The sequence below is a fragment of the Plecotus auritus genome, assembly GCF_963455305.1.
Source record: "Plecotus auritus genome assembly, chromosome: 8".
NCBI classification, from domain to species: Eukaryota; Metazoa; Chordata; class Mammalia; order Chiroptera; family Vespertilionidae; genus Plecotus; species Plecotus auritus.
The window spans coordinates 38727745-38748004 of NC_137782.1; the positions used below are offsets into that span (position 1 = coordinate 38727745).

At 37.7% G+C, this 20260-nt stretch overlaps 1 protein-coding gene across 1 annotated transcript in view; it reads right to left on the bottom strand.

Moving 5' to 3' along the window:
* SMCHD1 (structural maintenance of chromosomes flexible hinge domain containing 1) overlaps positions 1–20260 on the bottom strand; it is a 168606-nt gene that overhangs the window by 119224 nt on the left and 29122 nt on the right. The window contains exons 5-7 of the mRNA XM_080684014.1: positions 19466–19596; positions 1169–1283; positions 931–1050 (exon numbers count right to left, since the gene is read on the bottom strand). Coding sequence (XP_080540140.1) covers positions 931–1050; positions 1169–1283; positions 19466–19596 — 366 coding nt within the window. The remainder of the gene's footprint in view (positions 1–930; positions 1051–1168; positions 1284–19465; positions 19597–20260) is intronic.

Here is a 20260-nt window from a genome sequence, read left to right on the forward strand (position 1 = left end):
CTAAGAAACATTATAATTCAGGCAAAATATTATGCAAAGATATTCACAGCATTATCTTTATAATTATATAAATTAATATAAATTATATATAATTATATATACTCAAAAGAATAGTTCAGATATAGTACATTCAGTCCAAGAAATACCATGAAGCTATATAAAGTGTGTTTAATTTAAAATGTTATTTTGAAAAATGTGGGTTCAAATTATAAGTTTATAATAAAGAAGTTAGTCTAGAAGAAAATTCAACTAAACATTAAGTACCTTTTTCTGGCATTTGAGACTTTTTACTTCTTTAATATTTTCTTTAAAAATTTTATGTAGTTTTAGAATTAGACAATAATTCTTAAAAACCTCGAAATTACTTTAAAATAAAGATTTTAAAATTAAAAATTCTAAAGTGTTTTAAATGGAGAAAAATTGAACAAATATAATAAATATCATGTACATGATCAAGATTCAAGTTTATTAACATTCTGCTTATTAAAATGATAATTTGAAAGCAAATTTCTAACAGAAATGAACTGCTCATTACTTTCTCTAAAGTTCTGATTTTCTAAAAATCTATTCTTCTATCCCTGCTTTCCATTCTAGTTCTATGATTATACAACAAAGATTTAAAAACTCAAAGTCAGTGCAAGGAAAAAAGTTTACAATCTTATGAATACTTTCCAGGAGGCTTACTCAGCTTTATAAAAAAAATTTGTTGTCTAAAGAATTCCAGCCTGAGAAAACACATAAATGATCACTTTTGCTATTCACATGATTAAAGAAAAAAGAATAAAATTAAAGTAATTTAATTTGAAAATTTCATGCCTTCAAAATTTTTAAAGCATATTAATAGGTTAGATAGAATTAGGAAAAATATTCTTATCCTATAACCCATACAAAGTAATACATTTACAATTAATGAGTTAAAATGTAGTGTACCTTTCTGTTTCTAATATATCCACTATATATTGACTCTTTATTTTTCTCCTTCTTCTCAAAATCTTCTTTAGAAAGCAGAAGCTCATGAACATCTTGGGAATCTGCAGGTTTGCTTATCATCTGTTAAATATTAAGAAGAGTACTTTAAAAATTCCTAAAAGTTAAACTGATTAAAACATTTAGAGTCAACCTCAAAATAGTCTGTTCAACTTTTATTTATAAGAAATTTTTTACTCACTCTGGCTGATTGTCCAACAAAGAAAACAGCCTGCTTGCCCCCAACACCAAAATAGGAAATATCACTATTTAAACTGCGTGGCACTGGTACTGGTCGAACATATCCTGAATGATCACTAAAATAAAACATTAAATTAATGCAGTGATTTTAAAGCAGCTACTTAGGCACAAAAAGAAGCTGTCACAGCACTTGTATTAAGTGTTAATAAAATGATCCCCAAGCCAAATGATACCCTACCCTATTCAAAGATAAAAGAATCAGAGCGAGAACTCAAGACATCATCCAGTCCAGAGGTTTTCAACGTTTATTCACCAGACCAGCTACATCAGCATCAAATGGATACTCTAAGAAATGCAAATTCTTGGGTATAGAACAGTGGTGGGCAAACTTTTTGACTCGAGGGCCAAAATGAGTTCTTAAACTGGACCGGAGGGCCGGAACAAAAGCCATGGATGGAGTGTTTGTGTGAACTAATATAAATTCAAAGTAAAGGAGCGGAGGGGAGAGCAAGAGAACCCTCCGCTCTTTTGGCTCCGCGGGCCGGATAGAACAGCCGAACGGGCCGGATCCGGCCCGCGGGCCGTAGTTTGCCCACGGCTGGTCTAGAAAGTCAGAAAACCTCTCAGCAAGCAGAACTAAATATCTAACCTACCTACCTACCTATACCTCTATAAACTTTCCTTCAAAAGTGTTTACTGAGATAGGGGGTAGGGGAGGCCGGGTTAAGGTCAATGGGGGAAAAAAAAGGAGATATATGTACTAATATATGTAATATTTTAAACAATAAAAAATATTTTAAAAAATCAACCAAAAAAAAATACTGTTTACTGCTTCAAAACTCATTAAAATATAGTCTGAAGAATAATGAAAATTATAGCAAAGGGAGTCTTATTTCCATGTATCATGACAAATGAATAACTCTAAGTGAACCTCCTACTGGCACCACACTGGAGAGTAGACATCCCTGTTTCCTCAAAATATAGGCAAGATCTCCAGGAACATCATTTGCCAATATCAGAAATAAATAGAATTTGGAGTGAGACTGGAACCACTATTATACTAAATGGAAAGGTTAGAGAGCAGATGTGACATAGCCATAAAGAATTAGAGAACATAAAGATACATTCAAATAACTTACCAATAAGAAACAACAGAAAATAAGGAATGGAAAATATCAAAGTGGGTCTAACAGATATGAACGACTGAAGGAAAATATCACACACAGTTAGTTCTAGAAAAAGAAGAGAATCGATAACAGCTGCAAATATTCATGAACCATTAAAAGATGAGGCTCTACAGATTCAGACCAAAAAAACCCAAACAGGATACTTAAAAAGAAATCCACAGCACAATGAACACCAAAAACAAAACAGATGAACTAGAAAACAGGTTGAGATATAAAACAAGTTAGCAGGCTTTGACAGCAACAATATAAGATGGTGGAATATTATCTCCAAAGGGCACAGGGAAAAACTGTCAACCTAGAATTGTTAACTAGAGCTAAATAAAGAATCTATATATATATAAGCCTAAGCAACTATCGCAACTGAAACAACCGAATGGACAGCCGAACAGGCTGCGTGGGGCGAACAGGCCGGCAGTGGGGTTAGTGAGGGCCGATCAAACGACTGAACAAGCAGGCTGCATGGGGCAACCAGGCTGGCAGGGGGGGGGGGGGTGCAGTTAGGGTTGATCAGGCAGGCAGACAGGTGAAAAGTTAGGAGCCAGTGGTCCTGGATTGAGGTCAGGCCTAAACTGGCAGTTGGACATCCCCCGAGGGGTCCCGGATTGGAGAGGGTGCAGGCTGGGCTGAGGGCTTCGCCCCCCCCCCCCCCCCCCCCCGCTCGCAATGCATGAATTTCATGTACCGGGCCTTTAGTTTAGAGCTAAAAACCAAAGGAATTTACCATTAAGATATTGGCTCTAAAGGAATGTTTCTACAAGCACATCTGATATGAAAGTTTATCTTAACACTAGAGGCCCAGTGCACGAAATTCGTGCACGGGGGGGAAGGGGGTCCTCTCAGCCTGGCCTGCACCCTCTTGCAATCTGGGACCGCTGGCTCCTAACCACTCGCCTGCCTGCCTGATTGCCCCTAACCGCTTCTGCCTCATCCCCCACCGTGGCTTCATCTGGAAGGACATCTGGAATGACATCTGGAAGGTAGTTCAGCTTCTGGTCTAATTAGCATATTACTCTTTTATTATTATAGATGGTAAGTACAAAGGTAATTTTTTTAAAAATATATTTTATTGGTATTTCACAGAGAGGAAGGGAGAGGGATAGAGAGCTAGAAACATCGATGAGAGAGAAACATCGATCAGCTGCCTCCTGCACACCTCCCACTGAGGATGTGCCCGCAACCAAGGTACATGCCCTTGACCGGAATCGAACCCGGGACCTTTCAGTCCACAGGCCGACGCTCTATCCACTGAGCCAAACCGGTTTTGGCTACAAAGGTAATTTTTAAAATGTGTTAAGTTGTTTGCTAAATGCATTGTTAGAAAAAAATGCTGTGTATAAATTGTGAGATTTCTAAAACGTCTAATACTAGTCAATGAAAGTATTACTTTGGAGAGGAAGTGGTCAGAGCTAAAATGTTTCCAATTCTTTAACATGGCAGGAGGGAGATATTTTAAACTTTGAATCCTAAAGTTAAATATGCATTTTAAAATTTCAAAGACAACCAGGAAAATAAACATACAATTTCTAAAATATTAAAGAGAAAAAAAGTGGAGCAAGATTTTAAAAAGCATTAACAAAAAGATGCAATGTATTTTTGAAAAAAGAAAGGAAACAAAGCAAAACAGAAATAATGGGATAAATAAAGATATTTTAATTGGTATAATAAAGTCCGCATTCCATATATTCATAATCAAAATAAACATAAAGACAACAATAACCAGGTAAGGCACAGTAATGCCAGACCTACAAAACAAAACACACCAAAAAGCTGCCCCCCCAAAACATACAAAGACACCAACATACACAAACCCATCTCTATACACCATAGACACAAACATGTCCCCACACAACCCACATAAAATGCCTCCAAACAAAAAAACATGCATACACAAATACCCACACAAAATACATAAATATACCACCCCATACACCATGGATGCACTTTTACACTGCCCCCCAACAAAACACACACCCACACATACACACACCAACGATAAAAAGAACATTTTAAAGAGTCAAAGGAAGCAGTCACAATACATATTGAGAAACAAAGATAAGAATGACAACTTTCTCATAAATTATGCAAGCCAGCAGAAAATGGAGTGACTTATTTATTTATTTGATTGATTTTAGAGAGGATGGGAGAGGGAGAGAGAGATAGAAACATCAATGCTGAGAATCATTGATCGGCTGCCTCCTGCACACCCCTACTGAGGATCAAGACCACAACCGGGGCATGTGACCTGACCAGGAATCAAACTGCTACACTCAACCACTGACCCACACCAGCTGAGCATGACGATTTTAAATGTACTGAAATTTTTGTTGTTATTAATCCTCACCCGAGGATATTTTTCCAATGATTTTTAGAGAGATTAGAAGGAAGGGGGAGAGACAGAGTATCATTGATGTGAGAGAGGCACATCTATTGGTTGCCTCCTGCATGCACACCAACCAGGGTCGGGGATACAGCCTGCAACCGAGAGACATGCCCTTGACCAGAATCAAACTCGAGACCCTTCAGTCCTTGAGCTGATGCTCTATCCACTGAGCTAAACCAACTGGGGCTGAAATTTTTAAAAATATGTTTTTATTAATTTTTATAGAGAGAGCAAAGAAGAGGAAGAGAGAGATAGAAACATCAAGGAGAGAGAAAAACAACATCAATCGACTACCTCCTGCATACTCCCTACTGAGGATGGAGCCAGCAATCCGGGCATGTGAGCTGACCAGGAATTGAACCAGCAACCTCTTGGTTCATGGGTCGATGCTCAACCATTGAGCAACACTGGCCAGACAATGTACTGAATTTTTTAACAAAATCTAAAATTCTATACGCAGCAAAAAAAACTTTTAATGGAGCAGGAGACAAAGGAGAAAACATAGATTTTATCACATATACAAAAGCTGAAAAATTCATCAAAAGCAAAGTTGAGTTACAAAAACTATTGAAAGACCTTCAAGAATGAAAATGATGCTAGATTTACACAAAGGAACGAAGACCACCAGAAATGGTAAATATGTGGGCAAATATAAGTTGACTCAAGCAGATACTTTTATGTGAACAGTCATAGCAGCATTATTCACAATAGACAAAAGTTAGAAACAACCCATGTGTCCATTAACCTACAAATGGAAAACAAAACGTAGTTAGCTGAACTACAGCCATAAAAAAGAATGAAGTTCGGAAGGATTCTACAACATGAATAAACGGTGAAAACATTATGTTAAGTGAAAGAAACCAGATATAAAATGACAAATGTATGATTCTTCTTAAATGAGGTACCAGAATAGGCAAATTCATTGAGACAGAAAGTAGCATAGTGGTTACCATCAACTGAAGGTAGAGAGTTAATATTTAATGGGCAGTTTCAGTTCAGCGAGGATGTAAAATTCTGGTAATACATAATGGTATTAGTTAAAAAAAAACACTGTGAATATAATTAATACCACTGAATTGTGCACTTTAAAGTGGTCACAAAGGCAAACTTCGTTATTCTTTTTTACCACATTTTTTAAAGGACTGTTAAAAAGACAAACTTATAGAATAAAAAAGTTGAAAAGTGGTTGGTTGACTGGAGCTGGGGAGTGCAGGAAACAGGAAGAGGTTGGTAAAGTTTCAGCTAAAAGATCAATAAGGTCTGCGGATGTAATGCCTAACATGATGACAACAGTCAATAACATTATAATGTGTAATTAAAATCTGCTAAGAGAGCAGAACTTAAATGTTCTCACCAAAAATGTGAAATGATTAACGTGTTAACTAGATGGAAAGAATCCTGTTTAAAGCAAAATAAACAGAATACACTTTGATATTTATAATATATATATTAATGCAAAGTGTATAAAGCCAAAAGCACAAAGATCAAGATAGGGTAAATGAAGTGAGTGTCACTGTTGCAATATATTTTTACTATTTCTATAAAAGAGTATGGTATTACTTGATATAGGCTATAAAGTAAAGATGTATATTATGAATCCCAAAGTTACCAGTAAGGTAACAAAACAGAGTAACAGCTAATAAGCCAACAAAATAAATAAGATGGAATCACACCCACAAACAAAATATTCAATTTGAAATAAGGCAAAAAAAAAAAATCAGGAACAAAAATGACAGGAAAAATAAAAAAATAACAAATATGGTATGTTCATATCCAAATATGCCGATAATCACATTAAATGTAACTGATCTGATTAGATTGGTCAAATTTTAATATATAACTATATGCTACCTAAAATTTACTCTCGTTAAATATAAACAGACAATGGGTTAGAAGAGTGGAAAAGAAGTATAATTTTAACACTACTGAAGAGAAAGCTGGTGTAGCTTTATTAACATCAGATAAAGTGGGGATAAAGAAAAACAAATATGTGGGTAAATAAAATATATTACCATTCTCCTTTTGAGTGTTTTAAAATTAAGTTAGACCAGTGGTCGGCAAACCGCGGCTCGCGAGCCACACACGGCTCTTTGGCCCCTTGAGTGTTCTAACGCCACTTCTTCAAAATAGATTCGCCCAGGCCGAAAACCGACTTCTGTGCATGGGCCACGAAGTTTCAATCGCACTGTACGTGCGCGCCCGCACGTGGTCTTTTGTGGAAGAGCCACACTCAAGGGGCCAAAGAGCCGCATGTGGCTCGTGAGCCGCGGTTTGCCGACCACTGAGTTAGACTGTTGAAATCAAAATAACACTGTCTGATGTAGTTCTCAATGTATGTAGAGGTAATACTTAAGAAAACTAAATTATAAATGGAAGAGAGTTAAAGGGACCTAAACAATTTGACTAAAATCTCTGCAAATCACTTCAAGCTGTATCACATCCAAACTAGTAGATTGTAATAAGTATGTATACAGAATTCCCTAGAACAGTGGTCGGCAAACTCATTAGTCAACAGAGCCAAATATCAACAGTGCAACGATTGAAATTTCTTTTGAGAGCCAAATTTTTTTAACTTAAACTTCTTCTAACTACACTTCTTCAAAATAGACTCGCCCAGGCCGTGGTATTTTGTGGAAGAGCCACACTCAAGGGGCCAAAGAGCCGCATGTGGCTCGCGAGTCGCAGTTTGCCAACCTCGGCCCTAGAACAACCATTTAAAACAAAAAAGGCAGCCTGGCTGGTGTGGCTCAACAAGGAGGTCACTGTTCAATTCCTTCAGAGCACATGCCCTGGTTGCAAGCTCAATTCCCAGTAGGGGGGCATGCAGGAGGCAGCCGATCAATGATTCTCTCTCATCATTGATGTTTCTATCTCTCTTTCCCTCTCCCTTCCTCTCTGAAATCAATAAAAATATATTTGAAAAAAAGAAGACACTAAAAAACACAATTAAGAAAATGGTATACTAAAATATGTTCAAGTAAACTACAAGGCCAGAAAAGAGAGAAATGCAAATCAAAGAGAAAAGTTAAAACATAACATACTTATGTCCTAAAATATTAATAATTATAATAAATGTAATTGTATAAATACACTAACTAAATTAGCAGAGTGAATAAAAAAATGACCCAACTATATGTTGTCTACAAGAAACTAATTTCAAATATGATGACTTAGTGATACAGGTAGTTTAAAAGAAAATGCATGGAGGGAAAAAAGAAAATGTATGAGAAAAGATATACCGTGCAAACATGAATGAAAAGAAAGATGGAATAACTACAAATATCACATAAAATATGCTTTAGAGCAAGACAATTATCAGAGACAAATAGTATTACATAACGGTAAAAGGGTCAGTCCATCGAGAAGTCATAACAATCTTGTGTATACACAAAAAAACACAGGTTCAAAATATGCAGAGCAAAAATTTAGAGAACTAAAAAAATAAACCTGCAAATAAACGGGGACTTCAATACCTCTCCTCTTAGTCACCATCACACAGAAATTCCATATGGATATCAAAGAAATGAAAATATTATCAACCAATTGAATCTAACTGACATTCACAGAACATTCCTTCCAATAGCAGAAGAATACACATTCCTTCTAAAGACACTTAGAAAAGTCACCAAAATAAATCATATCCTGGTACACAAACCAACCTCAAGAAATCTAACAGAACTGATACCATAAAGATTTTGTTCTCTGACTATACTGAGATTAAACTAGAAATCAAAATACCAACAAGAAAATCTATTGAGACTACTTGGAAACGGAACAACACATTCTTAAAACAATCCATGGATCAAAGAGCAAGTTGCAAGGAAAATAAAAATTACACTGAACTAAATGAAAGTGAAAATAAAGTATATCAAAACTTGTGGGATGCAGCAAAAGTAGTCCTGAGAAGAAAACTTTTAACAAAAAATATTCATCTTAGAAATGGTCTCGAATCAATAATCTTTTTTTTTTTAATATATTTTATTGATTTTTACAGAGAGGAAGAGAGAGGGATAGAGAGTTAGAAACATCGATGAGAGAGAGACATAGATCAGCTGCCTCCTGCACGCCCCCTACTGGGGATGTGCTCGCAACCCAGGTACATGCCCTTGACCGGAATCGAACCTGGGACCCTTCAGTCCGCAGGCCGACGCTCTATCCACTGAGCCAAACCGGTTATGGCTCGAATCAATAATCTTAAGATTCCATATCAAGATACTACAAAAAGCAAAATAAACTCAAAGAAAGAAGGACATAATAGAAATAAGAGCAGAAATCAATTCATTTGGAAACAGAAAAATGACAAAGAAAATTCATCAAAGTGAACACCGGTTCTTTGAAAAACATTACCAGCAATCATATGGCAGTAAACTTAAAAATTTAATGAAAAAAGATTAACTCCTAGTAAAATTACTTACTAACACTAAATAAGAAATAGCCTAAATATTATTCTCATGCTCTGAAAGAAACCAAAGCAATAATTTAAAGTTCCTTCCACAAAAACCTACCAGACCCAAATGTTTTCCTAAGTTTAAGTTGTAGAAGTATAAATTAATACAATCATTTTGGAAAAACAATTTGTCATTACCTTGTAAATTATAATTTCATTTTTATAATCCATAATTTCCCTCCTAGGACTATAACTAAGAACTTACATAGATTTGGACCAGGACACATAACACAACACTACAAACACATCATATACAAGACAGTACTTCTCACAACTGCCAAAATTTGAAGGGGGAAAGTCAAATGCCCACTGACTGAAGACTGAATAAATACAATGTAATTTCTTGATGGAATACGCAAAAGATTGTATGTTGTAAAAAAGAATCAACTACAGACCCACACAAAGATGAAATCTTAGTAACCTAATATTTAGTGAAAATGCAAGTCTCTTGTACACCAACATACAATATTCATAATATCAAAACACAAGCAAAATTGGATATTTACTTTCCTTTTTTAATCCTCACCCAAGGACATGCTTCAAGAGACGGAGGGAGGGAGCGAGGCGGGGAGGAATGTAGGTAAAGAGAGTGAGAGGGAGGGGGTAGGAGAGAGAGAGGCATCGATGTGTGAGAAAAAACATAATCTCCCACATGCGCTCCGACTGGGGGTTGAACCTGCAACCCAGGCACTTTCCCTCACCGGAAATTGAACTGGCAACCCCTTGGTGCACAGGATGACACTCAACCAAGTGAGCCACTCCGGTCGGGAGGATATATACATTTATTTTAATTAAGAAAATAGAAAAGCAATTCAATATAGTAGTTAACTTTGGTGGGGGAAAAGTAGAATAAGAGAGGAACACACAGATAAAAGTTATAATGAATATTCTACTTATTGTACTGGGTGGTAGATTATGGTTATTCAATTTATTAAATTTTACAATATAGATAAACTTTAAAACAGGAAGGACTGAATTAATAAATTGTTATAAATCAAGAATTATGATTAATCAAATTCTATGAACCTAATGTTCATTAAAAAAAATAAAAGGAGTAAATAGGTTCTAATACTTTAGTTACTATGGCAACACTTCTAGGAATAGGCTGAAAATACCCTCCCCTAAATATCTCCTTAAGCCCTAACCGGTTTGGCTCAGTGGATAGAGCGTCGGCCTGCGGACTCAAGGGTCCCAGGTTCGATTCCAGTCAAGGGCATGTACCTTGGTTGCGGGCACATCCCCAGTGGGGAGTGTGCAGGAAGCAGCTGATCCAATGTTTCTCTCCCATCGATGTTTCTTACCCTCTATCCCTCTCCCTTCCTCTCTGTAAAAAACCAATAAAATATATTTTTAAAAATATATATATATTCTCCTTAAAATACACATGAGGAAGTATATAAAAGTTTAGGGAGGAGAGAGCTCAGAAGTAAAACAGTACATACATACTTAATCTTATTCAAAACTAAGAAACTCTGTTCTGGTTAGGAATCACCCAGCTTTCCTTTTTCAACCCAAACCATCCATGCAAACCAAACCTAGGAAAATCAATGTATCACAGCAAATAAGACTGAAAACAAAAAGTTCCAGTAGGTTTCAAACTTGTGTGCGTACAAAAAAATTCCTATATCCACACTAAAGGGCTACATAAATATCGCTTCATGAGGTAGGAGCCAAAAGTAATCTAAGAACTTATGAAACAATTTTGCATCGCAAAAGCAGGCCTCTGGAGAATTTAGAAAGTCACCTTCCTCAGGAATAAATCTGTATCACAGTCCATAAGGATTTCAGAAATTATCTCATTCATATTCTTATACAATATAAGCAGGTATTATATCTTTGACAAGTAAGAGTATTTGATTTACTAGAAGAGAGAAAAGCAAAATCCACATTGAAACAAGTAATAAAAAGGAACAAAAGAAATGATCAAATTAGTAACAGAAACTAAAAGCAATCTAAGTGACTTCCAGGAATTATGGTAGAATGACTACATATGTGAGCATTTATATCTCACTATTGAAAACAACTAAATTAAAGTAGGATGCCAGAATGTTACACACTGTTTCTTTAAATTCAAGTGAATAAATATATGTCAGAAAGTAAGTGAAACTCATCTTAATATGCAGAAAAATACTGAAGACAAAGGAGCTTTTTCTTTAGAAAAATTAGGGGGAAATCCTGTTGAGAGATAATTTCTGCAACCTAAAAGTGGCATGGGAAATGGGTCATGTAGCATGACCCATTTTTATTTTCCCAAAAATGGTTCCCTGAGTTGAGGAACCTATTAATTTCTGAACAAGGTGAAAGTGCAGAAATTAGCACTGATCCAACACACACTTGATTATGGTCACCCAGGAGACCTCACTAATGTCACTCTTCTTTCTTCCAGAAAATAATTAAAGGAACACATAATACAACTATGTTCTAGCTATCTAAGTTAATTTCCAAGACAATGATTATAATAGTGCCCAAGTCATGAGAAAATTTTCTAGATTCATGTAATGTTCTTTTTTTTTAAATAAATCTTTATTGTTCAGATTATTACAGGTGTTCCTCTTTTTTTCCCCCCATAGCTCCCCTCCACCTGATTCCCCACCCCATCCCATGCCTTTACCCCCCGCCACTGTCTTCATCCATAGGTGTAAGATTTTTGTCCAATCTCTTCTCGCACCCCTCACACCCCCTTCCCCCTGAGAATTGTCAGTCCACTCCCTTTCTATGTCCCTGATTCTATTATATTCACCAGTCCATTCTGTTCTTCAGATTTTTCATTCACTTGATTTTTAGATTCACTTGTTGGTAGGTATGTATTTGATGTCATTTCGTTGTTCATAATTTTTATCTTTACCTTTTTCTTCTTCTTCCTCTTCTTAAAGAACACCCTTCAGCATTTCATGTAATCCTGGTTTGGTATTGATGAACTCCTTTAGCTTTTTCTTATCTGTGAAGCTCTTAATCTGACCTTCAACTCTGAATGATAGCTTTGCTGGGTAGAGTAATCTTGGTTGTAGGTTCTTGCTGTTCATCACTTTGAATATTTCTTGCCACTCCCTTCTGGCCTGCATAGTTTCTGCCGAGAAATCAGCTGACAGTCGTATGGGTACTCCCTTGTAGGTAACTAACCGTTTTTCTCTTGCTGCTTTCAAGATTCTCTCTTTGTCTTTTGCTCTTGGCATTTTAATTATGATGTGTCTTGGTGTAGTCCTCTTTGGATTCCTCTTGTACGGGGTTCTGGGTGCTTCCTGAACTTGTAAGTCTATTTCTTTCACCAGGTAGGGAAAGTTTTCTGTCATTATTTCTTCTAATAGGTTTTCAATATTTTGCTCTCTCTTCTTCTGGCACCCCAAAAATTCGGATGTTGGTACGCTTAAAGTTGTCCCAGAGGCTCCTTACATTATCTTCATATTTTTGGATTCTTTTTTCTTTTTGTTTTTCTGGTTGGGTGTTTTTTGTTTTCTCATATTTCAGATCTTTGGTTTGATTCTTGGGATACGCTGATCTACAGTTGAGTTTCTGTATATTCTTTATTTTAGAAAGTGTATGCTTAATTTCTGACTCGTCCTTTTCCGTTTTTTTTGGCATTCTCATTAAGGTCCTTGAAGGTCTCATTAAGCTCCTCGGAGGTCTCATCAAGTTTCTCGGCGGTTTTTAGAAGATTCTTGAGTAACCTTCTAAATATGGTTCTGAACTCTATGTCGTCCAGTTGTTTGGTTTCCTCCATTTCTTTCATTCGTGAAATGTTTCTTTCTATCCGCATTTTGCTGTTCCCTGTGTTGATGGAGTGGCTTTGTGTGGTAGGTGACCTATAGGGGCCAGTAGCTCAGCCTCCCCAATCACCTGAGGTGGATGCTCTTGGTACACCCCTTTGTGGGCTGAGTGCAAAGTCTTGGTGTAGTTAAGCCTTGATTGCTGTTGGTACATTGTGAGGAATTGACCTCCAGGCCAATTGGCTGTGAGGACCTGCTGTGTCTATAATGGAAGAACTGCTGTGCTGGAGACATGCTTATGGTGTAGGACTTGTTTCTGTGGGGCTTTGGTACTCACTGAGTCTGCCTCTTGAATGTGTCACTTATGGATGTGAGGAGTTGAAATCTGGTGTCTCACACTGACCACTAGGTACACTGGCTTCTGGATCTCCAATGGGGTGCAGGTCAGCTACTGTCTGAGGCCACCCAGCAGGAGCTACAGCGAGAACTACAGTTTTCTCCTCTTTGCTTGGGGTTTGGAGGTTTTGGAGCTGTCTGACCCAGCTGCAAGTTTGCTAGGTTAAGCTGCAATAGGGCAGGCCATTCATATGCTAAAGCCGTTGCTTGGAGCTTGGGTGGGTTTGTAGATTGTGCGGGCGGGGTCTCAGGGCATCACTAGGCTAGGGCATGGCAAACAGTGATGGCTGCCAGTTAGCTGGCTCTGCGTCTCCGACCGCGTCCCCCGCCCCAGCGCAGTGAAGAATTATTCCTGCGTGCAGCCCTGCAAGCAAGCCACCCTCACTTTCCGACCCGATGGCAGACAGTCCAGCTTCTCCCTGTAGGAGTTTGGGTTCCCCGCGTCTCCCCAGAAACTGGAGTTTGGAGTAATCGGGAGCTGGTTTCTCTTCGGGTTGAAAAAAGCAGCGCTCCCAGTCGCCCGTCGCCAGCCTGATTCACGCGCCTCCGTACCTCAGCTTTTCAGCGCTTGTGCACGTCTCAATGCTCTTTTCTCTTTCCTTCTAGTTGTAGAACTTCCACTCAGCCAGCTTTCCCGTGGTTCTGGGTGATAGACGTTTTGTCTTTTAGTTGTAGTTTTAAAATTGTTGTGCAAGGCAGCAGTTTAGGTGTTTACCTACGCTGCCATCTTGGATCTTCCCCTAATGTTCTATCTTAATAGTGGTTTGGATTACATAGTGTATGTATCAAAATTCAGTTATTAGGGCTAGAACTTCCAAAATGGCAAAGTAAGGACCTATGAAAATCTACTGCCAAAACCGATTTGGCTCAGTGGATAGAGCGTCGGCCTGCGGACTGAAGGGTCCCAGGTTCGATTCCGGTCAAGGGCATGTACCTTGGTTGCGGGCACATCCCCAGTAGGAGGTGTGCAGGAGGCAGCTGGTCGATGTTTCTCTCTCTTCGATGTTTCTAACTCTCTATCCCTCTCTCTTCCTCTTTGTAAAAAAAATCAATAAAATATATTTAAAAAAAAAAAAAAAAGAAAATCTACTCATTGATAAAAGCAATGAAATACTCAAAATAATTGTCAAAATCAACTTTTTTCAGAACTCTAAAAATTAATCAAGAGTCTTGCAATAATCAAAGGTGTTTTTGTTCAAGGCACATAGCTGAATCTTGGTAAAACAGCTAGCTTTGTGATGTTTTAACATGCCCTATCCCATTTCCCTCTCACCAGCTCCACAGAAGTCTTAAAAACCAACAGCCCTGCAATCATGGTGAAAACCAGTGGCTTAGGAGTCACTAGAATAAGTTTGGAGCTCTCTATACAATTGTCATTATTGGATCTGAAAGTTCTCCAGAAACCTCCACTCAGGATCTGTCTTTATGTGACATAAGTCAGAACTTGCTCACTGTGAACAGCTTTTTCCTTGGATCACTTGTCAAAAACAATCAGTGGCAATAGTTGAGCATCACAGCTGACTAAAGCAATGAAAACAATTGGGAGAAAACAAGAATTTGGCCAAAAACTTATAAAGAAAAACTGGGGACTGAGAGGTCAATATGGTTTTTAAAAGCACCAACATATTCATGAGAATTGAGGACACAATTGTGTGCGAGGCTGCCCACATACAAGCTCAAGAAAGAATTAAGAAGGCCAAACTCTCATTTCTGGCTGACTTTGAGGTCCTGTGTAAGCAAGAAGTAAATGCTAAGAAAGAGTTGTAAGTTTCCTGCTGGAACACTAAAAATATAGACCGATGTGCACACAGAAACCCTTGGCAAAAGCTGGAATACTTACTGGTTCCACACATTTAAGTACATCACTAGGTTAACCACTAAGCTAGCAGAGGCTTCAGTGGCAACAAGATAAATAATTCAGATTTTACATAATTAGTTTAGGGAAGTCACTACACAAACATCAATGACAAAAAACAAAAACAAAAAAACAAAAGCAACAACAATCCCTGTGAAGGGAAATAAATCTGACTTCCAGAGTTACCCACATTATATTACTTAAAATGTCCTGTTCTCAACAAAAAAATGAGTGACACAGCTAGAAATATTAAAATATGGTCCTCACACAGAAAAACAAGTTGTAGGTAGAAACCATGTCAGGGAAAGCACAAGCTTTGGACTTACTAGACAAAGATTTAAGTAAACTATTTTAAATACATTCAAAGAAATAACAGAAATCATGTCTAATGAAGTAAAGTATGAGAACAGTGTTTCACCAAATAGAGAACAATAACAGAAAGAAATTATTTAAAAAGAACCAAACAGAAATTTTGAAATTGAAAAGAACAATAATTGAAATGAAAAAGTCAATTAAGTGGCTCATGAGCAAATATGAATTGGCAGAAGAATTAGTAAACTTAAAAGGCAGATTGATTGAGATTATTCAATCTGAGGATCAAACAGAAAAAAAAAGTAAATTAACAAAGCCTCAAAAACTGATGGCCACCATCAAGCTTATCAATATATGGATAACAGGAGTCATAGAAAGAGGAGAGAATATTTGAAGAAATAATGGCCAAAAACTTCCCAAATTTGATGAAAACATTAATCTATACATCCAAGAAGTTCAGAAACACAAAATAGGATTAAATGAGAAATACCCAAACCTAGACACATCAGAATCAAACTGTCAAAAGGCAGAGAAAAAAGACAGAATCTTGAAAGCAGATAGAGAGATCAGTCATATACAAAGAATACTCGGTGAGATTAACAGCTGATCCTTCATCAGAAACTATGGAGTCAGTCAGGAAGCAATACCATATGCCAGGTAGTCACTTGGTCTTCACAAAACCTTATGAAGTATTACCCCCATTTTACAGGTATGTAAACTGAGGCAAAGAGAAGTAAAGAGAAGTAAAGTACCTTGATCAACATTAGGCTAGAATTCAAACCAGGCTAAATGATTCTAAGCCCTTCTTCTTCATTATATTGCCTCTCACCATGACACTATAAGTCTTTACAAATTTGATAAAGATTGTAAGGGTGCTAAAATTTCAGAAAAGAGAAGACAAAGGTGTTAATTACATTAACTCTGAATACATTATTGAGATTAATCCTTAAATTTGGGTGACTTTCCTTTACATAAGAAATACCAGAGAAACCAAGATGGCGGCATAGGTAAACACCTAAACTGCTGCCTCGCACAATGTCAAAACTACAACTAAAAGACTAAATGTCTATCACCCAGAACCACAGGAAAGCTGGCTGAGTGCAAGTTCTACAACTAGAAGGAAAGAGAAAAGCATTGAGACGTGTACAAGCGCTGAAAAGCTGAGGTACGGAGGCGTGCGAATCTGGCTGGAGGGGGGTGTCTGGGTGCACTGCTACTTTTAGCCAGAAGGGAGACAAGCTCCTGATTACTCTGAACTCCAGTTTCTGGGGAGATGCTGGGGACCCAAACTCCTACAGGGAGAAGTTGGACTGTCTGCCATCAGGTCGGAAAGTGAGGGTGACTTTCTTGCAGAGCTGCACCCAGCAATCATTGTTTACTGCGCTGGGGCGCGGGACGCGGGGACCTAGAAACACGGAATCGCAGAGACGGCTGAATGGCAGCCATCACTGTTTGCCACGCCCTAGCCTAGTGAATCCCTGAGACCCCGCCCCACACAATCTACTAACCCACCCAAGCTCCCCGCAGCGGCTTTTGCATATAAATGGCCTGCCCTATCGCAGCTTAACCAAACAATCTGCAGCTCTGGTCAGACAGCTCCAAAACCTCCAAACCCCAAGCAAAGAGGAGAAAAGTGTAGTTCTCGCTGTACCTCCTGCTGGGTGGCCTCAGACAGTAGCTGACCAGCACCCCATTGGAGATCCAGAAGCTAGTGTATCTAGTGGTCAGTGTGAGATGACACCAGATTTCAACTCCTCACATCCATAAGTGACACATTCAAGAGGCAGACTCAGTGAGCACCAAAGCCCCACTGAAGCAAGTCCTGCCCCATAAGCGTGACTCCAGCACAGCAGTTCTTCCATTACAGACACAGCGGGTCCTCACAGCCAATTGGCCTGGAGGTAAATTCCTCCCAGTGACATCAACAACAATCAAGACTTAACTACAACATGGCTGTACACATAGTCCACAAAGAGGTGCACCAAGAGTGTCCACCTCAGGTAAATGGGAGGCCGACCCACTGGCCCATATAGGACACCTAGCACACAAAACCACCCTACCAACTCAGGGAAGCAGCGAAAATGTGGAGACAAAGAAAGAGATCACAAACGAAAGAAATGGAGGAAAATAAAAGACTGGATATAGAGTTCAAAACCACGGTTATAAGGCTTTTCAAGAATTTCCTAGAAAAGGCCGATAAATTCAAGGAGACCCTCGAGGATATGAAAAAGGACCAACTAGAAATTAAGCATACACTGACCGAAATAAAAAATATTATACAGAGACCCAACAGCAGACTAGAGGAACGCAAGAATCAAGTCAAAGATTTGAAATACAAAGAAGCAAAAAACACTCAACTGGAAAAACAAAAAGCAAAAAAGAATCCAAAAAGTTTAAGATAGTGCAAGAAGCCTCTGGGACAACTTCAAGCGTACCAACATCTGAATTATGGGGGTGCCAGAAGAAGATAGAGAGCAAAATACTGAAGAAATAATGATTGAAAACTTCCCCCACCTGGTGAAAGAAATAGACTTACAAGTCCAGGAAGGGCAAAGAACCCCAAACAAGAGGAATCCAAGGAGGACCACACCAAGACACATCATAATTAAAATGCCAAGGGCAAACGACAAAGAGAGAATATTAAAAGCAGCAAGAGAAAAACAGATAATTACCTACAAGGGAGCACCCATACGATTGTCAGCTGATTTCTCGGCAGAAACTATGCAGGCCAGACGGCAGTGGCAGGAAATATTCAAAGGAATGAATAGCAAGAACCTACAACCAAGATTACTCTACCCAGCAAAGTTATCATTCAGAATTGAAGGTCAGATAAAGAGCTTCACAGATAACAAAAAGCTAAGGAAGTTCATCACCACCAAACCAGTATTATATGAAATGCTGAAAGGTATTCTTTAAGAAGAGGAAGAAGAAGAAAAAAGTAAAGATAAAGATTATGAACAACAAATACATATCATCAACAAGTGAATCTAAAAATCAAGTGAATTAAAAATCTGAGGAACAGAATAAACTGGTGAATATAATAGAATCAGGGGCATAGAATGGGAGTGGATTGATAATTCTCAGGGGGAAAGAGGTGTGGGGGGGTGCGGGAAGAGACTGGACGAAAATCGTACACCTATGGATGAGGACAATGGGAGGGAGGTAAGGGCAGAGGGTAGGGTGGGAACCGGGTGGAGGGGAGCTATGGGGGGAAAAAGGATAAACAATTGTAATAATCTGAACAATAAAGATTTACTAAATTAAAAAAATATACCAAAAGAGGACATGAACAAATACTAACTACTTAATAAGAATGCTAATAGATCTTTCCAAGTATGTTTCCTAAAGTATACAACATAGCTTAATATATCAAAAGACTTGTGGATCACTGATTACTAGAATTGAGTTAACGTCCCAAGGGCCTAATCATTATATTCCTGACAGTTTCTAGTATATTTTGTTTCCTCTACAACATTTTTATCCAGGATATTTTTTATAAACACATTCTGATGTAAACTCCTGACTAGATTCTACTTCCCAGCAGTTGTAAATGTTTTGTAACGCAGAGCCTCAAAAGTAGAATAAGACCCAAAAGTAGAGTAATAGAGCTCAACGGAACTACATGCATTAGACATTTAGACATTTTTAAGTGGTATTAGTGATTTCTAATGCCTATTTTAAAACCATTCTACTCCTCCAGAGACTACACAACTTCCATCAAACTTAGTAAGAAAAAAGGGAAATGCCTCAAAGTACTCAACATATCAACATAACTCTTACATACTTCAGAAAATGCAAAAACAATTGTTCCATGAACAGGCACAATATGATTTATAGTAGTTTTGACAACTTCTAAACTAAGTTTTGATCATAAAAATTCTATAATATAAAAATCTAAGTAAATATGCTAATAACATCAAAACCTCCAATGTATCAAGTATAACTAAAGAAATATGAGTTCTTATCCTTATTAAAATACCCAGCTGCCCATAAAAAAGTGAGTAACGTTTTTCTAACCTTTCAAAATCTCCTTGCCTTGTAAACTTGGACAACCTATACACAGCCCAGTTATTAAGCTGTTTAGAGGTCATTCCTCTTCCATTATCTATGACTGTGACAGCAGGTTTTCCTTGTGTTTCATCAAAATGCTATAAAATAAAATAAGTTCAAAAAGACAGAAGAAGTCAAATCAATATTAAAAACATGAAAAGTTAAATATAGAAAAACGATTCAGTGGGCTCACTTATACATTTCTGGTGGAATTATAAATTAATACAACTTTCTTAAGGGCACTTCAGCTGTATAAATCAAAAGTCTTAGAATTCTTCATGTCCTTTAATCCAGAAATTTCATTTCTTAAATTTACCTTGATGAATTAATCAGAGATGCAAAGAAAGACTTATAAGGATGTTTATCATGTCAGCATTGCTTACAATGGCTAAAATATAGAAAAAAACCTAAATGTGTAATAATAGTAGGCTGACTTATATTATATTTATATTATACTAGAGGCCCAGTGCATGTAATTCATGCACAGGTAGGGGTCCCTAGCAGCTGCCGGCTGGGGCCTTCCTTTGTTCCGCGCTGCCCCCTGGTGGTCAGCACACATCATAGTGATTGATCGAGCTCCCGGTCAGTCGAATTCCCGGTCAGTCGAATTCCCGAGGGGACACTTCGCATATTAGGCTTTTATATATAGAGATTTTTTTATTATAATATAATTTACATCATAGCCAATAAACCAACCTGCAGCAATGGTATATTATATTGCAAACATTCATGATATGGCAATGTACTTATTGTTGAGGGAAA